General features: G+C 38.8%; 1 protein-coding gene across 5 annotated transcripts in view; it reads right to left on the reverse strand.

The window, feature by feature from the left end:
- The window catches only part of astn1 (astrotactin 1), a 399,600-nt gene that overhangs the window by 241,070 nt on the left and 141,131 nt on the right, over positions 1 to 17,399 (reverse strand). For all 5 annotated transcript variants that reach the window (XM_069709823.1, XM_069709824.1, XM_069709822.1 and 2 more), the window contains one exon: positions 6,510 to 6,660. In XM_069709823.1, the coding sequence (XP_069565924.1) occupies positions 6,510 to 6,660 (151 nt within the window). The remainder of the gene's footprint in view (positions 1 to 6,509; positions 6,661 to 17,399) is intronic.

Below are 17,399 nucleotides of genomic sequence, written 5' to 3' on the forward strand. Positions count from 1 at the left end.
GGATTGGGATTTATAAAGGGAGCATTGCATGCAAGTGAGCACTGGTTATATAAATCTGAGGCTTTATTTTGCGTACACCATTTTCAGATTTTGTACGTATGTACACTTTTAGTATATATCCTACGCACGGTTTTCTACGAGGCCCCTGCTCTCCTAAAGACGACTTTTATTTTGGAAACTAACTTGACTTGCATCCCGACTCACGTCTTTGTTAGTTAACGGTTAGGGGAAGATCGTTGCTGCAGACTTTTTGCATATCAAGTTATGATATCAGTGTTTCCCTCCACCTAACATAACCGTAAAACGTCAAAGAATGCTGCAGTCACTAGAAGCTCATATTGTTTCCCAACATCGGGTATTTGATGAAAGCTAAATCAAAATGCTGTCGGTAAACATTTTACTGACACAATTGCCAAATATGTTAATTAACTTTTTCCCATCGTGTTGACAGAAAAAAAAAAAAAAAAAAGCCTTTACATTTCCAAGTGCACTTTACATAACTTCACACAAGCCTGGCAGGCTGGGGTGCCTGTGAGAAAATGAAATGCACAAATCCAAGTGAAGAGTGTCACTTTTTCATAACAAAGCAGAGGTTTGAACAAGCCACACCTCATTTTGTATTTTGAAAGCTACACAACTTTATCCCCCACTAATGTTCCTTTCATTTATGCTGCCGTGTTGTTTTGTGCGAAGGAACAACATTTGTGTAATTCGGATTGGATGGATAGATCAGTGATTGAGCTTATCACAAATTATCGCCTATGGAGTACAAATCATGGCCTGTTGTGCTTCCACATTGTGAACATAATTCAAATCAGATTGTTAATGATTAAATAATATTATGTATTTTTTTCACTACGTTTGAGAGGAATTCAGATTAAAAGTGAAAGTAACATTAGACACATTAGTTTGTTAACAAACATCTCATGCTTGGAATTGAAAAAAAAAATTGTGATATGTACGGTGTTGTTTGAACCTTCAAGCTTCCTTTTTTCCATATAAAATGCATTAAATAGAAGCATCATCAGATTTATTCTGAAACGCTTTCAGATCCCTATGAAAATCCTTCGTGGTGCTCCCATAAACGCTACTTCCTTCTTGACAAATTATTTCCAGCTCCTTCTCAACTCGACTTAAGTCTGAAATTATTGATTAATTCTTAGGATGAATTTCTGCTTCATCTGTGGTCACATCGGAGCTTAGTGGAGATTAGGAAATGATTAGGGAAACATTGGGGAAAAGTAACGTAATTCCACACATTCACTTTGGTCTTTTCTCATAGAGCATCTAAAAAAATAGTGCAGTACCATAGGGATAAAAAATAAAACATGACAGTAAATAATTAATAGAATACAAAAGGAGCATCTCATGACACCTCGAAGCGTTGGAAATAAATATTTTCACTGTTTCTCTTTGTAACCATGTGGGACTAATTTCAGCAAGAGGTAATTTGAGTTTGTTTTTTTTTGTCCTGATGCTTTTGGCAATGATTTGCAACACACTGCAACATAAAGCAGCAGTCTTCTAGACATCAGTAAATACAAGCTGTTTTAAATGATCTGGTAATTATGGATAAAAGATGCATATCACAGCCAAATACCTGTTCTTGTGCTTTCCCACAAGGGAAGAGCTTGAAAAAAATGAATGTCTTAACTAAGGAAAACAAAATCAAATGCCCTTTGAGAACTTCAAAGCCCTGGCTTTCTATATAAATATCCGCTCTGTCATCTCGTGGTAGTAGATGGAAATTGGATGGATATGTTGCTCCCTGACATTCCAGTGCAATGCTGTTGCAACTTTCAGGACAACTTTCACGGTGTTTAAAGCAATTTTAGATGGCAAACATTATGCGCACACTGTAACATCTATTTTCTAACAACTTATGCTCACAAGTGAGATGTGTGGCACACTCACTCATAACTGCAGCATGGTGTCCTGGACAACACTGTAACGTGATGAGTAATAAATGGCAAATGGTCTGTCCATGTATAGCACTTTATCACCTTTCAGTCTCAAAGCGCTTTAACATTTTTTTTTTCCCATTCACCCATTCACACACTAATGAGACAGATCACCATGCAAAGTGCTGCCATCAGGAGCACATTCACACACTGATGGTACACCATCAGGAGCAACTTAGGGAGCAACTTAGGGTTCAGTGTCTCGCTCAAGGACACTTAGGCATGTGGACGGGAGGAGCTGGGGATCAAACCACCCATCTTCTGATTAGTGTGCAACCCACTCTACCGTCTGAGCCACAGCCTCCCTAATACAATACTAATACAACCATGGTGGGACCCATTGCTCGGCCAGCAGATTTACTCTTCCTGAGCAGCAGGAAGAAGAAAAAAAAAGGTGATTTTCTAAACATCTGTTTTTGAAAGAGCAGCACAACTAAGCCTTCAAAAAGCTCATACGCTTAATTGCATGAGCTAAGTACTAAAGGCTGATATTAGGGATGCTTTTTTTGTACTGTGGCTGCTTAAGATTAATTTTCGTAGCAAGTCAATGGCAAAAAACAAAATGGGTCTTCACATTTGTAAAGAAGAGACTCATCTGGAGGCTGCATATCCCAGTGAAGACTCCATACAATACATGCTTCCCTACCTTTTTTTAACCATGCTCGAGGTGTGAAAAGGCATTGTCGGTTGGGCTGAGTGAAAATAATTATGTTCGAAACTATTGGATCAGTAGATTGCCATGAAGTGTGGCAGTCATGGAGGAATGACCAGATGCAGCTGTGTTTTGCGGTTACTGCCAATTAGCAAATGTTAGCCCACTAACTTGTGTAGTGAACTCGCTTTGTAAAGTATCCCTCACAAAGTGCCAGCACAACATCTCTTCACCCATTATCTCCCTGACATGAAAAGGAATTTTTCATGCTGCCTTCAACCCCACATCTCTGGAGTATGTGAGCTTTTGCTAAACTCCCTTGGCCCTTCTTTATCACCCTCTTTCCTCATAAAAACACAAACTTCTGCCACAAGTGACAGTACCCACACCCTTTTAGGTCTATAAAACCTGTCACTTTGGAGACCACGTCCGGCCAGCTGTAAACCAAAGTATACCCCCTTAATCCCTTTTGGTCAGTAGACCAACTCCACAGTTGATACTTTCCAGATGCCAGATGACCTCCAGTATTGACCATCCCGGAAGATCCACACCTCCCTCAGGTGGCCAGATGTTACCAAAACTCACGAACTACAAGAACAAAATATGGACTTGTGAATTTATAATGACATATACTGCTGTCCTGTATGCTATGATATTATTATACTAACCTTGTGATGTTAATATTTTGATTACACACTAAACTTTTGTTTAAGTGTGACTAAAAACTATATCCTGAAGTCTAGAGATGTGAGCATTGTTTAACCCAAATTCTCTGCCTCACCCTCTCTCACCTCTCTATCTGAGTAATTAAGTAAAATGACCCTATCGTTACAAATATGATATGTGATAATAATATATCTCATAATACGTTGGTGAAGTGAAATAAGGTACTTATTTTATACATAGTTTGAATCAAATTGTGTTAAACGTAGGCCCTTATGACACCTCCTCCTCCTGAAACCCCCTAGCCCCTCCTGAGACAGGGTATCGATAAGGTGAAATTTGACACCCTGATCCTGGTTCATCCTCTTTACCTTAAAAGAGAGAGACCCAAGCTGATGATGCAGATCCGGTTCAATTTCTTCATAATTCGCTGCAAGATTCACTAAGATTCGGTTCATTCTCTAAAAATGATTTTAAATTCACCTAAGATTCACTTTGAGATTCGTTTCAGTTTCCGTTATTTTTGAGCTTCGCTAAGTTAGATTTAGTCATTTTTATATCTACCTTTTTGTTAAACTTTAGTGCATATAATAATCAAATTATCAGAGTACGATCAGCAACTTCTCTGATCAAGTACTCAATTCAACCCTTTTGGACGAGCCTCACTGCCAGTAGTTTTGTTAAACGCCAGCCCTCAGCGTTACTCAGAGTTACAGAGACGTCTTCCGCCTTTCTGACCGACGACCTCCACGGGACCTCCAGGCCAGCTTTTGCCAGACGAACCGACGGAGGGAAGTTGAGAACGGGAGGAAAACCCCGTGGTCGACTTCCATCCACCGGACCTCTGAGCACCACCATCTGGACCTCTTTCGGCCCGTGTTCGAGACGTCACATAGTAGGCTGGTTCATTTCTTCAGGGTGGCAAATTCAAAATTAGCATCAGACTTAAATTTAATTTGTTCAGTTCCTTCTCCGTTAGCCCGGTAACAATTCCCTCTTTCACTTCACCATCAGTAATCAGAAGTAATTGTGCATTCTCATTCATATAAACACTTCTGTCATGTAGTCCTTTCTTGTGAGAAGTTATACAATAAATCCTTTTAATTAGACCCACCTTCTTCTCATAACGAGAGTAAGATTTATTCCCCACGAAGTAAACTAACATAACGCTACACATGCTAAACTAAGACTTTGTATCACACATTAACGGAGAGGAGAATGAATTCCAACAAAGAACGAATTACAAATAGTGACAGACTTGTGGCCCATGTGGCTGTTGGATTGGCTGACTATTGAATCAGAGAATCAAGTAAAAAAATGAACTATGCTGTCTACATGTGAAGTTAATGATAAGTGATGAGCATGCTATTTCATGATCAAATAAGTTATTGGCATTGGTAAGCACTTACTCTGATCAAAAGAAACAAGCAAACGCAAATGTAGCATTGCATTTTGGGATATAAATGCAGGGGTAGCAGGATATAACAAGTGTTTTGGTGGTAGCATTATATTCTTGCTGTGTTCCAAATGGTGCACGTACATACTAATACTCACTATTTTGAGTGAGTAGGTGTGTTCACACTTTCAAGTACAGAAATATGCGGCGCACTATAGTACTCCAATGATACACTCACAATGGTCAAAAATAAATGTGTTGAAACCCTGGAACCTTTTCACCCTAAACGGTCGCCATCTTGGCTACGTAGAGGAAAGGGGCGGGTCCACAGACGTAGAGACTAGTCAAATTAAGGCATCTGAGGAAGCTTCAATGGTTGCGGAACACCTCACAAAAAGTTATTAGTAAGTACCACCATACTGCTGCTGGACAGAAGTCACCAATGTGTTTATTGTGTGTTAAACAGAGTGGATGTAAAAACATTAATTTGGAGGTAAAATAACAGAAGCTGTTGGTGGGTAATACATTCACATGCTGCTGTTATTTCTGGTCAGTACAAAACGTCAGTGTGCGGTGTAAAACTGTTGAAATTCCTGTAATACACAAGTAAGAGTCGTGACATACGAGCACTATATATTAGTGTACTAAGGGAAGTAAGTCATCTGGAATACAGCATCTGTCACGACAAGAACTTTGCTGCACTGTTTCAGGAGTGATGTTTTTGCAGTAACATCGCAGGAATGGGTAACAAATTGCAAGTCGAGGAAAAACGTACTACTACCAAATGAAGAAAGAGACACATGCAATCAATTCCTATGATAATAAACATGATGCACATCACATTGGATATTCTGTCAGCTTACGGATATCAGCATTAGTAAGAATTTTAACATTTGATGATGAAAGAGGGAAGGAGTCATCAATAAATCTGCTCCATGAGTTATCTCTTGCCGCCGAAAGTAATATTTCTACACTGTGCAAATGTTTACTGTACCACCTACATTTGGAATTGCTTGGGAATACACATCTTCGCTCTAATCTATAAATTAAATGTTTTCCTATTAAAAACACCTCACAAACTGTACCCCTCTACTCAAGATGCATTACAAGAGATAAGCAGCCTGGATTGCATAAATAGCATCTTGCCAGCCCACCTAAAAGGCTCTATTCTAGTGCATCAAAGTACTTGAAAATAAATTAAATTTCTGGGGAGGGAGGGGTGGTGCCTGACATCTTATCAATAGAAGGGGGGATTTAGCAGAAGCAAAACACTGGCAGACGGCGCTAAGATTCTGCAAATAACAACAATGGAATTGCTGGAGTCCCCAACAGATGGAGAAGAAAACAAACCTGGCTGCTACATTTCCTGGTTCCTAAGCACCACCTGGAGGTAATGAATATGTTGTTGTTCTAACAGGAATATGAGAAAAGAGGTAAACCGTCTACTCAGAAACATGAGAGAGTGCAGACTGTTTGTCCTTGATGTGGGTCATTGTGGCCTGCAGACATGACCATGAATATTTACAGGTAGATGGACTCAAACACCGATGACCATATCAAGATATTCATAAAATATTAGAACATTAACCAGTCGTAAAATTATTATGTAAGTGGGCGTAAAAAGAAATAATCCATAAAGTTTGGATCTGCCAGTTGGTCAAGTGACTCAATGTCATACTTTCATATTGTATCCATAATGAGAGGATGTATTCAGACTGTCTAGGACACTGTAATACTTGGTATTTAATTTATAAATGAATTGCAGATGAAGGTCATTTTCCTGTAGCTGATGTGTGGAAACCTTCAGGCAGAGTTTTATAAAAGAATCAGGACTCACCACACATCCGGAGGAGTCCAGCTTTCGGTCGGATATGCAGCGGAAGTTGCGGCTGCAGCCTCCGTTGTCTTTGGTGCAGTCTCTGACGGGTCCAAATGAGTCGAGGAGAACCTCCAAAGAGTCGAAAGATGAACTGATCATCAACTCCTCTCTGAAAAAGGTAGAAATGAGTGCTGACAATGATAATTTGTGTTAAGTGCTGTGTATCTTGCTGTCACTGCTGATTACTAATTTGACTGTGGTGCACACTGCAAACCATTTATTGAGGTATGCAGCATAAATAAGAGACGTCTACTGGGCATGGTTTTAAATGGTGATTTAATGTCAGGATTAAAGGTCCAGTTTGCGGGATTTAGGGGTATCTATTAGCATAAATGGAATATCAAAATCATAATTATGTTTTAATTAGTGTATAATCACTTGAAACTAAGACTTATTGTGTTTTCATTCACTTAGAAAGACCCCTTCACATCTACATTGGGAGTGGCCCCCCCTCCCGTTGAGTGCTTCATTTTGTACAGTAGCCCAGAAGGGACAAACCAAACACGGGCTCTGAAGAGGGCCTTTCACATATAACGTTTCACAACCAGCGTAGATTATTTTACATGCTTAAAAAGGGAGGGCGAGGCGAGGCGAGTTCAGCCCCCGCAAAACAATTCCAAGCTGATTTTTCACAGAAACATCAATTGTAGTGCACTTATACAGACTTTCATCACTGATCAGTAGCAAGTTGTCTTAACAGTGCAGACTCTTGAAAAAACAGAGGAGAACACAAAACAAATATGTTTTTATCAACTGTGTTATCGCTCTATCTACTTAGCAACCCAAGTCGATCACTAACTATTAGTATCAGCTTGGTTATGGATTATAAAGTTAAACATTTGGACAGATGTACAAAGCCTTTTACAGTCTTTTTTGTCTTTTTAATTAGCAGAATTCATATAACTGTGACAGATAACGAGGCCACATTGCTGCTCGTTGAGATCTAATACACCAAATCTGTTGAGGAAAAACTTCAGATAGTGTTAAAGACTGAATGGTCTGGACTTACTGAGTAAAAATAATTAGTTCACTTTCCCTTCACCCAACATCATGTCAGATTGTGTGCATTTAGCGGTGTTCCATGAATCACTGTTGATTCAAGCATGTTTTCTCTTCATCAGTTAAATTAGTAATTATCAATATTGTTTTAGAATTATCACCTACAGACAGAAGTAATGATTTCTAAGGAAATTGAGCATTCAAACAGTAACGTCTTGATGTCAGGAATATGTAATGTCCTCTCATTAAAACTGATGAGGATATTACATTTATTTAGATCTTGGATGGCACGGTGGTGCAGTGGTTCGCACTGTCACCTCACAGCAACAAAGGTTCAGGGTTCGAATCCGGTCCTGGGCCTTTCTGTGCGGAGTTTGCATGTTCTCCTTGTGCTTGCGTGGGTTCTCTCCGGGTTCTCCGGCTTCCTCCCATCATCCAAAAACATGCACCTCAGGTCAGGTTACCTGGTGGCAGCCTGCTGCAGCATCTCCCCCCTGAGAGCCCCCCTGCTGTAGTGAAGACATTTCCCCTCGGGGATTAATAAAGTGTATAAAATAATTTAAAAAAAAAAAAGTTTCATTGTGTCTTGTGGGAAAATGAGGAAATGTCAAAGCGGTGCTTCAACATTCATTGACACCCTGCTCTCTATTCAATTTAATGAAGAGACAGCTATTTTAATGAATTACAAATACTTGCATGTTTTATTAATGTAAGCTAATCATCATCAAAAAAGCTTTGACTTTTAAAAGGACAACACTTATTCAAAGTAGTCAAGTTATGACATAACAACACAGCAAATTCAGTGCTCTAACTTTTTCTTTGAGCAGTTGCTTTGCTTTGTTGTGAGTTTTTTTTGTTCTCCCTGTAAACCTCATACAAGGTCAATAAGCAGATCAGCCAACAGTAAGCCAACAGTATTAGTACTTGAGATTGGTGGAGTTGAAGAACAAAGCAGAGCGGACCTCAGCGTTTCCTCACAGAATCTAAATCACAGAACTATTTCTGCAGAGAAATAGCTTTGCTGATGACTGTGTAGTAGCATTGCCATGAACCTTGCCGTGGTGAAGAAAATGATGACCTCATCGGCACACACAAAAAAAGACTTTGTTTGTAAGCCCCCTGCCACCTCTCCCTTACAGTCTCTGTGAAAGAAGACAATGAGTTTATTTCCCTTTCACACGCAACTTGATGTTATCTTACAAACCATTTTTTCAATTATAGTTGCTCATTGCTTTGTTGTCATTTATTCAGAGGGGACCTATTGAACAGAGCCTCAGCAGATGATGAAACTCACAGCAAGTGTGAATGCTAAATTATTTCAGAATTCTAATCAACAGACTACGCGCAACATAATTTACCATTTAAATATCTCCCAAGAAAAAAAGAAAAGGTTAAAGCCCTGCTGGTGACTGTTTGAGGCTAATGCAACATCCATTACATCCCAACATATCAAAGTGCTGAAAAGACTGATCATCACAGTGGCCACTTTGCTGCCCTTAGAGCTTTACCAAAATACTTTGTTTGTCTTGAGGGAGGTTCTAAAGAAAATAAGAAAAAAAAAAAAAAAGCATGGGTGAAGAAAAACTGAAACACTTTATTCTCTTGGGAGCAAAAATGTACAAGACATAGTTCATGGTAGTTGTCTAAGCTTAAAAACAACCCTGTTTCCAAAACAGTTGGGAAGCTGTGTAAAATGTAAATAAAGACAGAAAGTGATGATTTACAAATCATGTAAACTCATATTTAAAAATAGACCTAAGACAACATTTCAAATGTTGAAATGGAGAATTTTTTATTGTTTCATGAAAAAAGATGTGCTTATTTTGAATTTGATGGCAGCAACATGTCTCAAAAAAAGCCAGAGTCTCTCAGCAGTGGAGATGGGGAGAGGTTGACCACACTATGAAAGACTGTGTGGGACAATAGTGCAATAATTTAAAAATAAATTTACTCAAGGGGAAATTGCAAATAATTTGGGGATGTCATCATATACGGTACATAACATCATTAAAAGATTCAGAGAGTCTGGAGAAATCTGTGTTCACAAGGGACAGGGCCAAAAAACATTATTGGATGGCTGTGGTCTTAGGCATCACAGCATTAAACAATTCTGGAGTGGAAATCATACTCTGGGCTAAGAAACACTTTGGAAAACATTGTCCGTGAACACAGTTTATCGCTGCATCCACAGATACCATCAAAGAATAAACCAGATATAAACATGATCCAGCCGCCTTTATTTGCAAGTGGAAAACTGTCCTGTGGTCTGACAAATCAAAATTTTAGATTATTTTTGGAAATCATGGACGCTGCATCCTCCAGTTTAAAGAGGAGTGTTCACAATCGTTTCAAGTGTTGTTAGAGGAAGAGGTAATGCAACACAGTAGTAAACATGCCACTGTCTCAACTTTTTGAGGTGTTGCTGGCATCAAATTCAAAATGAGCAAACCTATTCCATAAAACAATACAATTTCTCCATTTCAACATTATATATGTTGTCTTTGGTATATTTTCAATAAAATACTGGTCTGAAACTCAATCACAGCACAAGCCAGACTAGCTCCAGATGAGATGTGGGCAATATGACAGCATTCTGATTTCACTGTGTTCAATTTAGGATGTCTCCTAGAAATTACATTTCAATATATTCTACTCTAATTTGCAACAACAAAAATATATTCCTACCATTTTTTTTAATGAACTGAATATTTCATTTATATAATTGGCAAGTCACAAACTGTTGATGATAAACACTTCAGTAAAATAGTCTGTGACATATTTGAATAGTTTTTCTAATCAGAATATATGCTGTTATATGATAAATCAAACTGAGCATGGGACACAGGGTGCCAAATCCCCGTCAACAGCATTAAAGTCTCGAGCTTCATAGGTCCACCATCACCCTCTACAAAACGCAAAACTGTAATTGCACAAAAAAAATATTGCCGGTAGTCGTAATCCAGGCAGCAATTATGTTTCCCATTACAATGCACTTGAGCATTTTTTTAACAGTCGGTGGAAAAATCTTAAATATAGAGGGACAACATTTTCATTTGCATTGTATCTGTATTTTTTTATACACCTGGTGTTCCTCCTGTTGAAAAAAAAATAAATACAAATAATGTCTGGTTTATAGTTCACCAAATCAGAAAATGCTGATTAGAAAATGTTAATTGGCTTGGCCCGAAATCCACGTTTAGCTAATTAAAATGACAGACAAATAAAATGTTTATCTGACTTAACTGGTACAATCAGCACCAGAATACACTATAACTTACTATGTCATTAGAATGAGCTTATCTAACAGTCGAATCAGAAAAGCTGAGTAAACATGTATCCAAAATGGTGAAATGCAATTTATTACTCCGTCTTCATGAAAGACAAGATATCAGTCTGCAAAAGTAATGTGAGAAAAAGAAAAGCTCTGCACCAATGCAACAAACTGATTTGATTTAAAATGGAAAGAAAAGAAACAACACTCATCATTTTCAAACCCTTTATGTACAGGGCATCCTTAAATGAATGGGCATTAAGCACTAACTGCATTGTATTTAACAGTTTGACCGAGACAGCTGTCTGCAGTTAAAACAGAAAATGAATGTAAGCCTCAATTATGGGCACCATAAACATAGGTAGCTGCTGAGTTGGAAGTAAATGTAACCATTCATTTAGTCCATTTACCACTGAAAAGTAGCACCAAAGGTTTAAATGTCAAGTTATACCCTGCAGTTAACTTCATTCATTTCAGAGGTGAAAATGACCATTAACAAAGAACAGAGCAGACTATAGAAGAGGTCAAATAGTTTGCTTTACTCCTATTTCACAGAACACACAGAAAAAATACTATTTATAACGACTATAATTGACTTTTGAATATCCTCTCAAGGCAATGCCATAATGTAGCACTAATAAAAACACTTAACAAATTAAAACTGCAAGCAGTGATGTACGGGCCCTCACACTCCCACGCGCCGCCTCCCCGAAGCCGTCTCGGCGACATGCAGCACGCGAGGGACCGTGTATCCCTGCTTAAAGTTGATATTTTTGTCTCGTTTCCTGTCTCCAGCAGGGGGCGCTGGCGAGCCGTTTGGCCACACCCACTCGCAAAACACATTTCACATGTATCGTCTCACCATGCCGGATGTATGTGACACGTTTCGTGAGGTTTCAAGCATCCTTTGACCTTAAACATCAACTTCCTGTGTCACGGCGAGACATCCAACTTTGCCGCATCGTCACGGCGACGCCCATTGACAAAGTCGAACGAATGTCTCAATATATCATCAACTACATGTTTAGGTTGTTGTGACCCGACTTTACGTTCATGGGATCAACCAGCTCCACGTAGAATGTGAAAGTATGAAACGTGTAATTTCCAGTGGCCAACAGGGGGCGCTATGACTATGAGTGAAAATTACCACACAGGCGTCTTCAGGGCGGGGCTGTTATCATACCTGTGATGTTTGGAGAAGGTCGGTCCATGCACATAAGATTTAAAGCAACTCGTAGTTTCATGGCGAGATGCTCAAAATGGCCGCCTCTTTACGGGCACACACATCGACGACAACAAATTATTTTAAGAAGATTTAATCCCCAACATGTTATCTATCCATAGAACTGAAATTCAAGTCGGGGCGACAAAATCCTAAAAATAAAACCCTCGGCTGAGTCTTCATCCTGTCATTTTAATTGCCATAAATCCAGATAATCAAGGAAAGAAGATCGGGACTCTTCCCTGTTTATCTGTCTGCCAGTGAGCACGACAGTGCGACAAATTATTATAAAACGTGGGGCAATGCAGCTCAAAAGAAGAGCAAATCAGCAGCTTGGAGAAGGTGTTAACAGTGTTTCCTCGTGGCCCCCGAGGGGAAGCTGAAGAGAGAGCGTTCATTAGATCATAGAGCAGAGGGAAATGAGCTATTTACACAGCGTCTTGAAGAAAGATGCCACATGAAAATAAAATGTTGAAAAAGGAGGGCGAATTGAAGTATGTAAACAAAGATTAGGGAGTAGAAAATGGCAAAGCTAAGCTCCAAACTAAATGCATTCATGAGATACAGCTGTATGTAAGTAAATAAACTTAAGTCCTGGTGAAGCTGGTAAAGCTTTATAGGTGTTTACCCTTTTAAAAATGTGACTGTTGTCAATGTTGATGTTTTTTTTTTTTTTTTTTTTTAAACTTTCACCGTGAATTGTGACATCAAAACTATTTACACAGAAATTAAATTGAAATTTAGGAAAACATTAAAAATGAATGTAGTTAAACTGCACTTTAAAACAAAATTGCTTCCTTTCGTCTTTTCTAATCCTCGTTTATATAGCTGTATCCGAGAATGTGAGAAATCTGAATGGCCACTTGATGATTGTAGAAACGAAAAGTTACCTCAAATCACTAAGCTCCTAAAAGTTCCTATAATTAAGCAATTTCAGAAGTAAAAATACCTATTAATGAATCACTTCTAAATCCAAAACAAAAAAGGTTTGTACCTTTTTGTTTTCAAACACAATATTTAATCTTGCAATAAAATAGTCACTCATAGTAACTCATCATAAGTTGAGACTCCCTCTGGTTATGTTTTGGTAAAGAAGTCCTCAGTGACTTTAATCACAAAAAACAACATGATTATTCCATTAAACCAAATTTCCCTTATCTTCACCAAAGCGCTTTTCTTTCACAAACATAACCACAGACTCTGGATGTGAAGCCCAGTCTCTGATTTAAAAAAAAAAAAAAAACAACAACTGTATTTTTGATTTTATACACTTTATTAATCCCCGAGGGGAAATGTCTTCACTACAGCAGGGGGGCTCTCAGGGGGGAGCTGCTGCAGCAGGCTGCCACTAGCGCGGCGCCAGGTAACCTGACCTGAGGTGCATGTTTTTGGATGATGGGAGGAAGCCAGAGAACCCAGAGAGAACCCACGCAAGCACAGGGAGAACATGCAAACTCCGCACAGAAAGGCCGAGGACCGGATTCGAACCCGGAACCTTTTTGCTGTGAGGTGACAGTGCTAACCACTGCACCACCGTGCCGCCCAATGTATCACAGGGGAAGTGGTCGGATGGGTTTTGGGATGAGTTGAGGAATGGATGTTATCGCAGGACATAAATGTGGCACTTATCTCGATAAAAGAAAAGTTGGCAGTGAAAATAAATTCAGACAGCAATCACTTTGGTCGGGTGTAGATGAAGCTGCGGTGGATGTCAATAATGTGTATACTTCCATCGTGTTACTTTAATAAAGTCAACAACATAATCATGATACTTGTAACGATTGTTGTGGATTCTTTATCTAAAGTGTTACTGTCTGATCTCAGTTACAACACAATCCTACTAAAGGGCTTTTAATTTGAAACAGACACGGGAAGTGTCCGGTTTCTAATACAAAAAAGGCAATTGGTAGCAGATCAAAAGAACTGCAAAATGTACTTTTCCTAGCAGCGCTACACTGCAGCGCTACATCTATGACTGTAATAAGGATGGGTCTTGATTTTTGAATAATCAAGTAATCATAAAATGTTTTCTTTTTTCTTTTTTTAAATCAATATGTGTATGTGACTCGTCCTTCCTTATTTCCCCCTGTTTTAATGCACTTCATCAGAAGGTGGCGGTAATGCACCTAAAAGCTGTTCGCCAACTGCCATTCGACAACATAAGAAGATTAAAAACATGTTGCTGCCAGGCTCGGGAGCTTTTCCAGGTGCGACATGTGCAACGTATGATGCGCCGTAAGATGAGACACCACGGTGTGAAAGGGGGAAACTTCCAAAGATGACCGCAGGCGTCAAAAAGTTGCTTGGAATTCTTTCAAAACAAATGAAGATGAGGTACAGTGCAAACTCTGCTGGTAGAGCTTGCATATAAGTCTACCGCACCTGAGCACAGTCATTAGAGTGAAGCACTGAGCAGATGGCGATCAATAATCAATGGCCAGACAAAGTTTGATGCTGAAAGTGCAGCGTAAACAACGGCCCTCGTCTCTAACACAAAGCTAAAGACGTGCTCCCATCAGGTTCTTCCAGGGCGAGGGTTTTAGAGGCTGGATGGGATTTGTTGAGCCGAGGTTTACAGTGCAAGGGAGTCTCTGTTTCTCTTAATGTGTGGGTGGGTGGGTGTGTGAATAGACGATTAATAGTCGATTAGTTCCGAGCGATTTTCAAATAGTATTTTTGCTTTAAATTCACATCTCATGACTTTAACAGTCAATAATGTCCTTTATTTAACTGACTATCATTTTAATACTGTGCAGACGTTTTGCATCAGCATGTTACCCAAAGCTTCTGTCGGTCACAGGCTAATAAATACACGGGCTAAAAATACTAATTTGTCCACTTCCATTCCTGTTGTGAGAGGTCAAGTGTTTTTTAACCGGCTGTGGTCCAGCCAGCAGTTTTAATAAGTCACACAGCTTTAGTATCAGATGCACATTTGTCTCTGCATCTCTTTCATTGGTATTGAACTGGTGACGTATAACCAGCAACAAGCACACGCATATTTTCTTTTAACAATGCAGACATAAATGATTTATGTTTGGATGTGACTTGTGCATTGAGACAACATTTGATGAATAACCACAAAGACTCTCCAAGACTCCAGTTCAGCATAATGATTTGAGCTTTAACACTATTAAAAATAAAGAATTTTGTCTGAAAATCTTTCAACCTCTGAGTGAGAAATGAATCAAATAAAGTGATGCCCTTTTCCTAGCGATATTCAAGCTCTTCAGTGGGCTGCACTTCATGTTTTGTACTTTGATATCAAAAATATGCATAAACGCTGATGTAAATACAGAAAATATAACGTAATATTCATTAACTCTGACTTTACAATCCATAAACTGTCAATCACAGCTGATGCAGACCTTGATCCCAAGCCCGCTTTCAAACACACACGTTCAGATATTGAGTTATACTCCTAGATATATTCATAGTGGGATGTTTTTTGCTATTGCGCAAAGAATATCAAATTGTTTACACTCTCCTATACTATACAGCACTGCCTATGTAACTTATCCACATATTACAGTAAAACAACTCCAATCTCATCATGTCTTCTAAATGTTTTTTGAGTTATTGAGATGTAAAAATCTCTGCATGTTTTCAAAATGCATTTTATCATTGATGTGTATTTTGTGTCTAAGCAGCTGCAACCGTGTAAACTGTCCTGCAATGATCAACTTTATGTTTCTACTTAATGGGATACAAATAACCAGCACCAACAACACATAAATACCCAATTATAATATAAATGTCATTGATCAATAGGTTGTACATCAATGATTGGGTTTGCACACACAGATGAAATAACTCCAAAATCAGGGACAACCTAATGAACAACTATTTGAAACAAATTGCACCGAATATATGATATTTTTTTCTACCAGCCATGTGTGACATATTACTATTTGTTATATTATTGTATTCATGCTAGCGAGACAAATTTGTTCATCCTCATGGTCTGAACTAGTAATTTACATCTGGACACCTTTTGCTGAGACCTACTTAGTGTGTCGATCACTGACATTATATCAGCCTTTCTGCCAACTTAATACCTTCTGGAAGAAATGGAGGTCACTGTAATCTTACTTCAAATGATACTTAATACTTCGAGCGCAGAAGGTCAGTGTTTTCTGGTGAGAGGAATAACAATGGAGTTGCATATTTTAAATGTATTTTCACAAAGGGTACTACAGTCTAAACCTACAGTGTAGGAGTGGTTGAATATTTGACTCAAAATTGTCATTCCTATCTTAGAAATTCAACCTCAGTTATTAATATATTACTGTTTGACACATATGCAGTTATCCATCCACTTAAACATAACTATATGTATCGCAGAAGCTACATATGCATGAGAGGATTATTAGACGGGTTTTATTAGGACTAGGTATTGCCACTGATTTCCCAAATCGATTCAATTCCGATTCACGAGGTCCCGAGTCGACTCATTTTACGATTGGTTTAGATTTGATTCGGTTCGATATCGGTTGTGTTCGAGATATTTCAGTTACGATACCAATTTTGCTTGGATATGAAACAGAAGCTCAGAGAAATGATTCTGTAAATTGCACAGGGAACCCTCTAACATGGTGCATTATTGAAAATATTGATGTTTACATTAAGAATTAAGAATAAAGCATTTACATGAATGCACCTTTTATTCAACAACAAGTCTCCACAACAATATATTATTTCATTCTGGTAGAACCTCCCCGCACTTAAACCACATATACTCGTGTTCAGAAGCTAATTGGCTATACAAAGCCTCAATCATCACCAACGGGACACTGGCTGGATCTGATACCTCCCCTTGATACAGACTCTGGTTGGCTATTGTAGGCTGAGGACAGGATATGGAAGCTCCCATTGGGTGAGTGAGATGTCAATCAAACCGCTAGTGAAATGACGCTATCTGACTTTACTGCTAACTATGTAGAAAATGAAAAAGCCCGCAGATGCAACAGCGCATCGTGTGTATTATGGATGCAATAATGGGTTTTGGACTACATAGTTCACTAAACTGGAGCATTTGCTGTCGGATCGTTGCTGAACTATGAGAGTATGAGTTACGTCGATACTGTAATGGTCTATTTGTTTGGTGGTGGTCCGACAAAGCTGAACTGACGGGTGATTGTATCTTGGAATGGTTCATATCAGTCGAAATCACACATATCGTAACTTTCCACAGACTTCTCACATGAGTATACACATGAGTTTTAGCACTGTAGATGAGTAAGTCGATGCCACTAAAACTCAGACGGCACACAAGTGGGGCGTCTGAACATTTACTAAACGATCGATCTCGGGATTAATGAATCGATATGAAATTGTTAAGTGAACATCGATTTGA

The sequence above is a fragment of the Brachyistius frenatus genome, unplaced genomic scaffold (assembly GCF_029030835.1).
Source record: "Brachyistius frenatus isolate BFR_SWC_R1_liver_20210118 unplaced genomic scaffold, ASM2903083v1 Contig_85, whole genome shotgun sequence".
NCBI lineage: Eukaryota > Metazoa > Chordata > Actinopteri > Embiotocidae > Brachyistius > Brachyistius frenatus.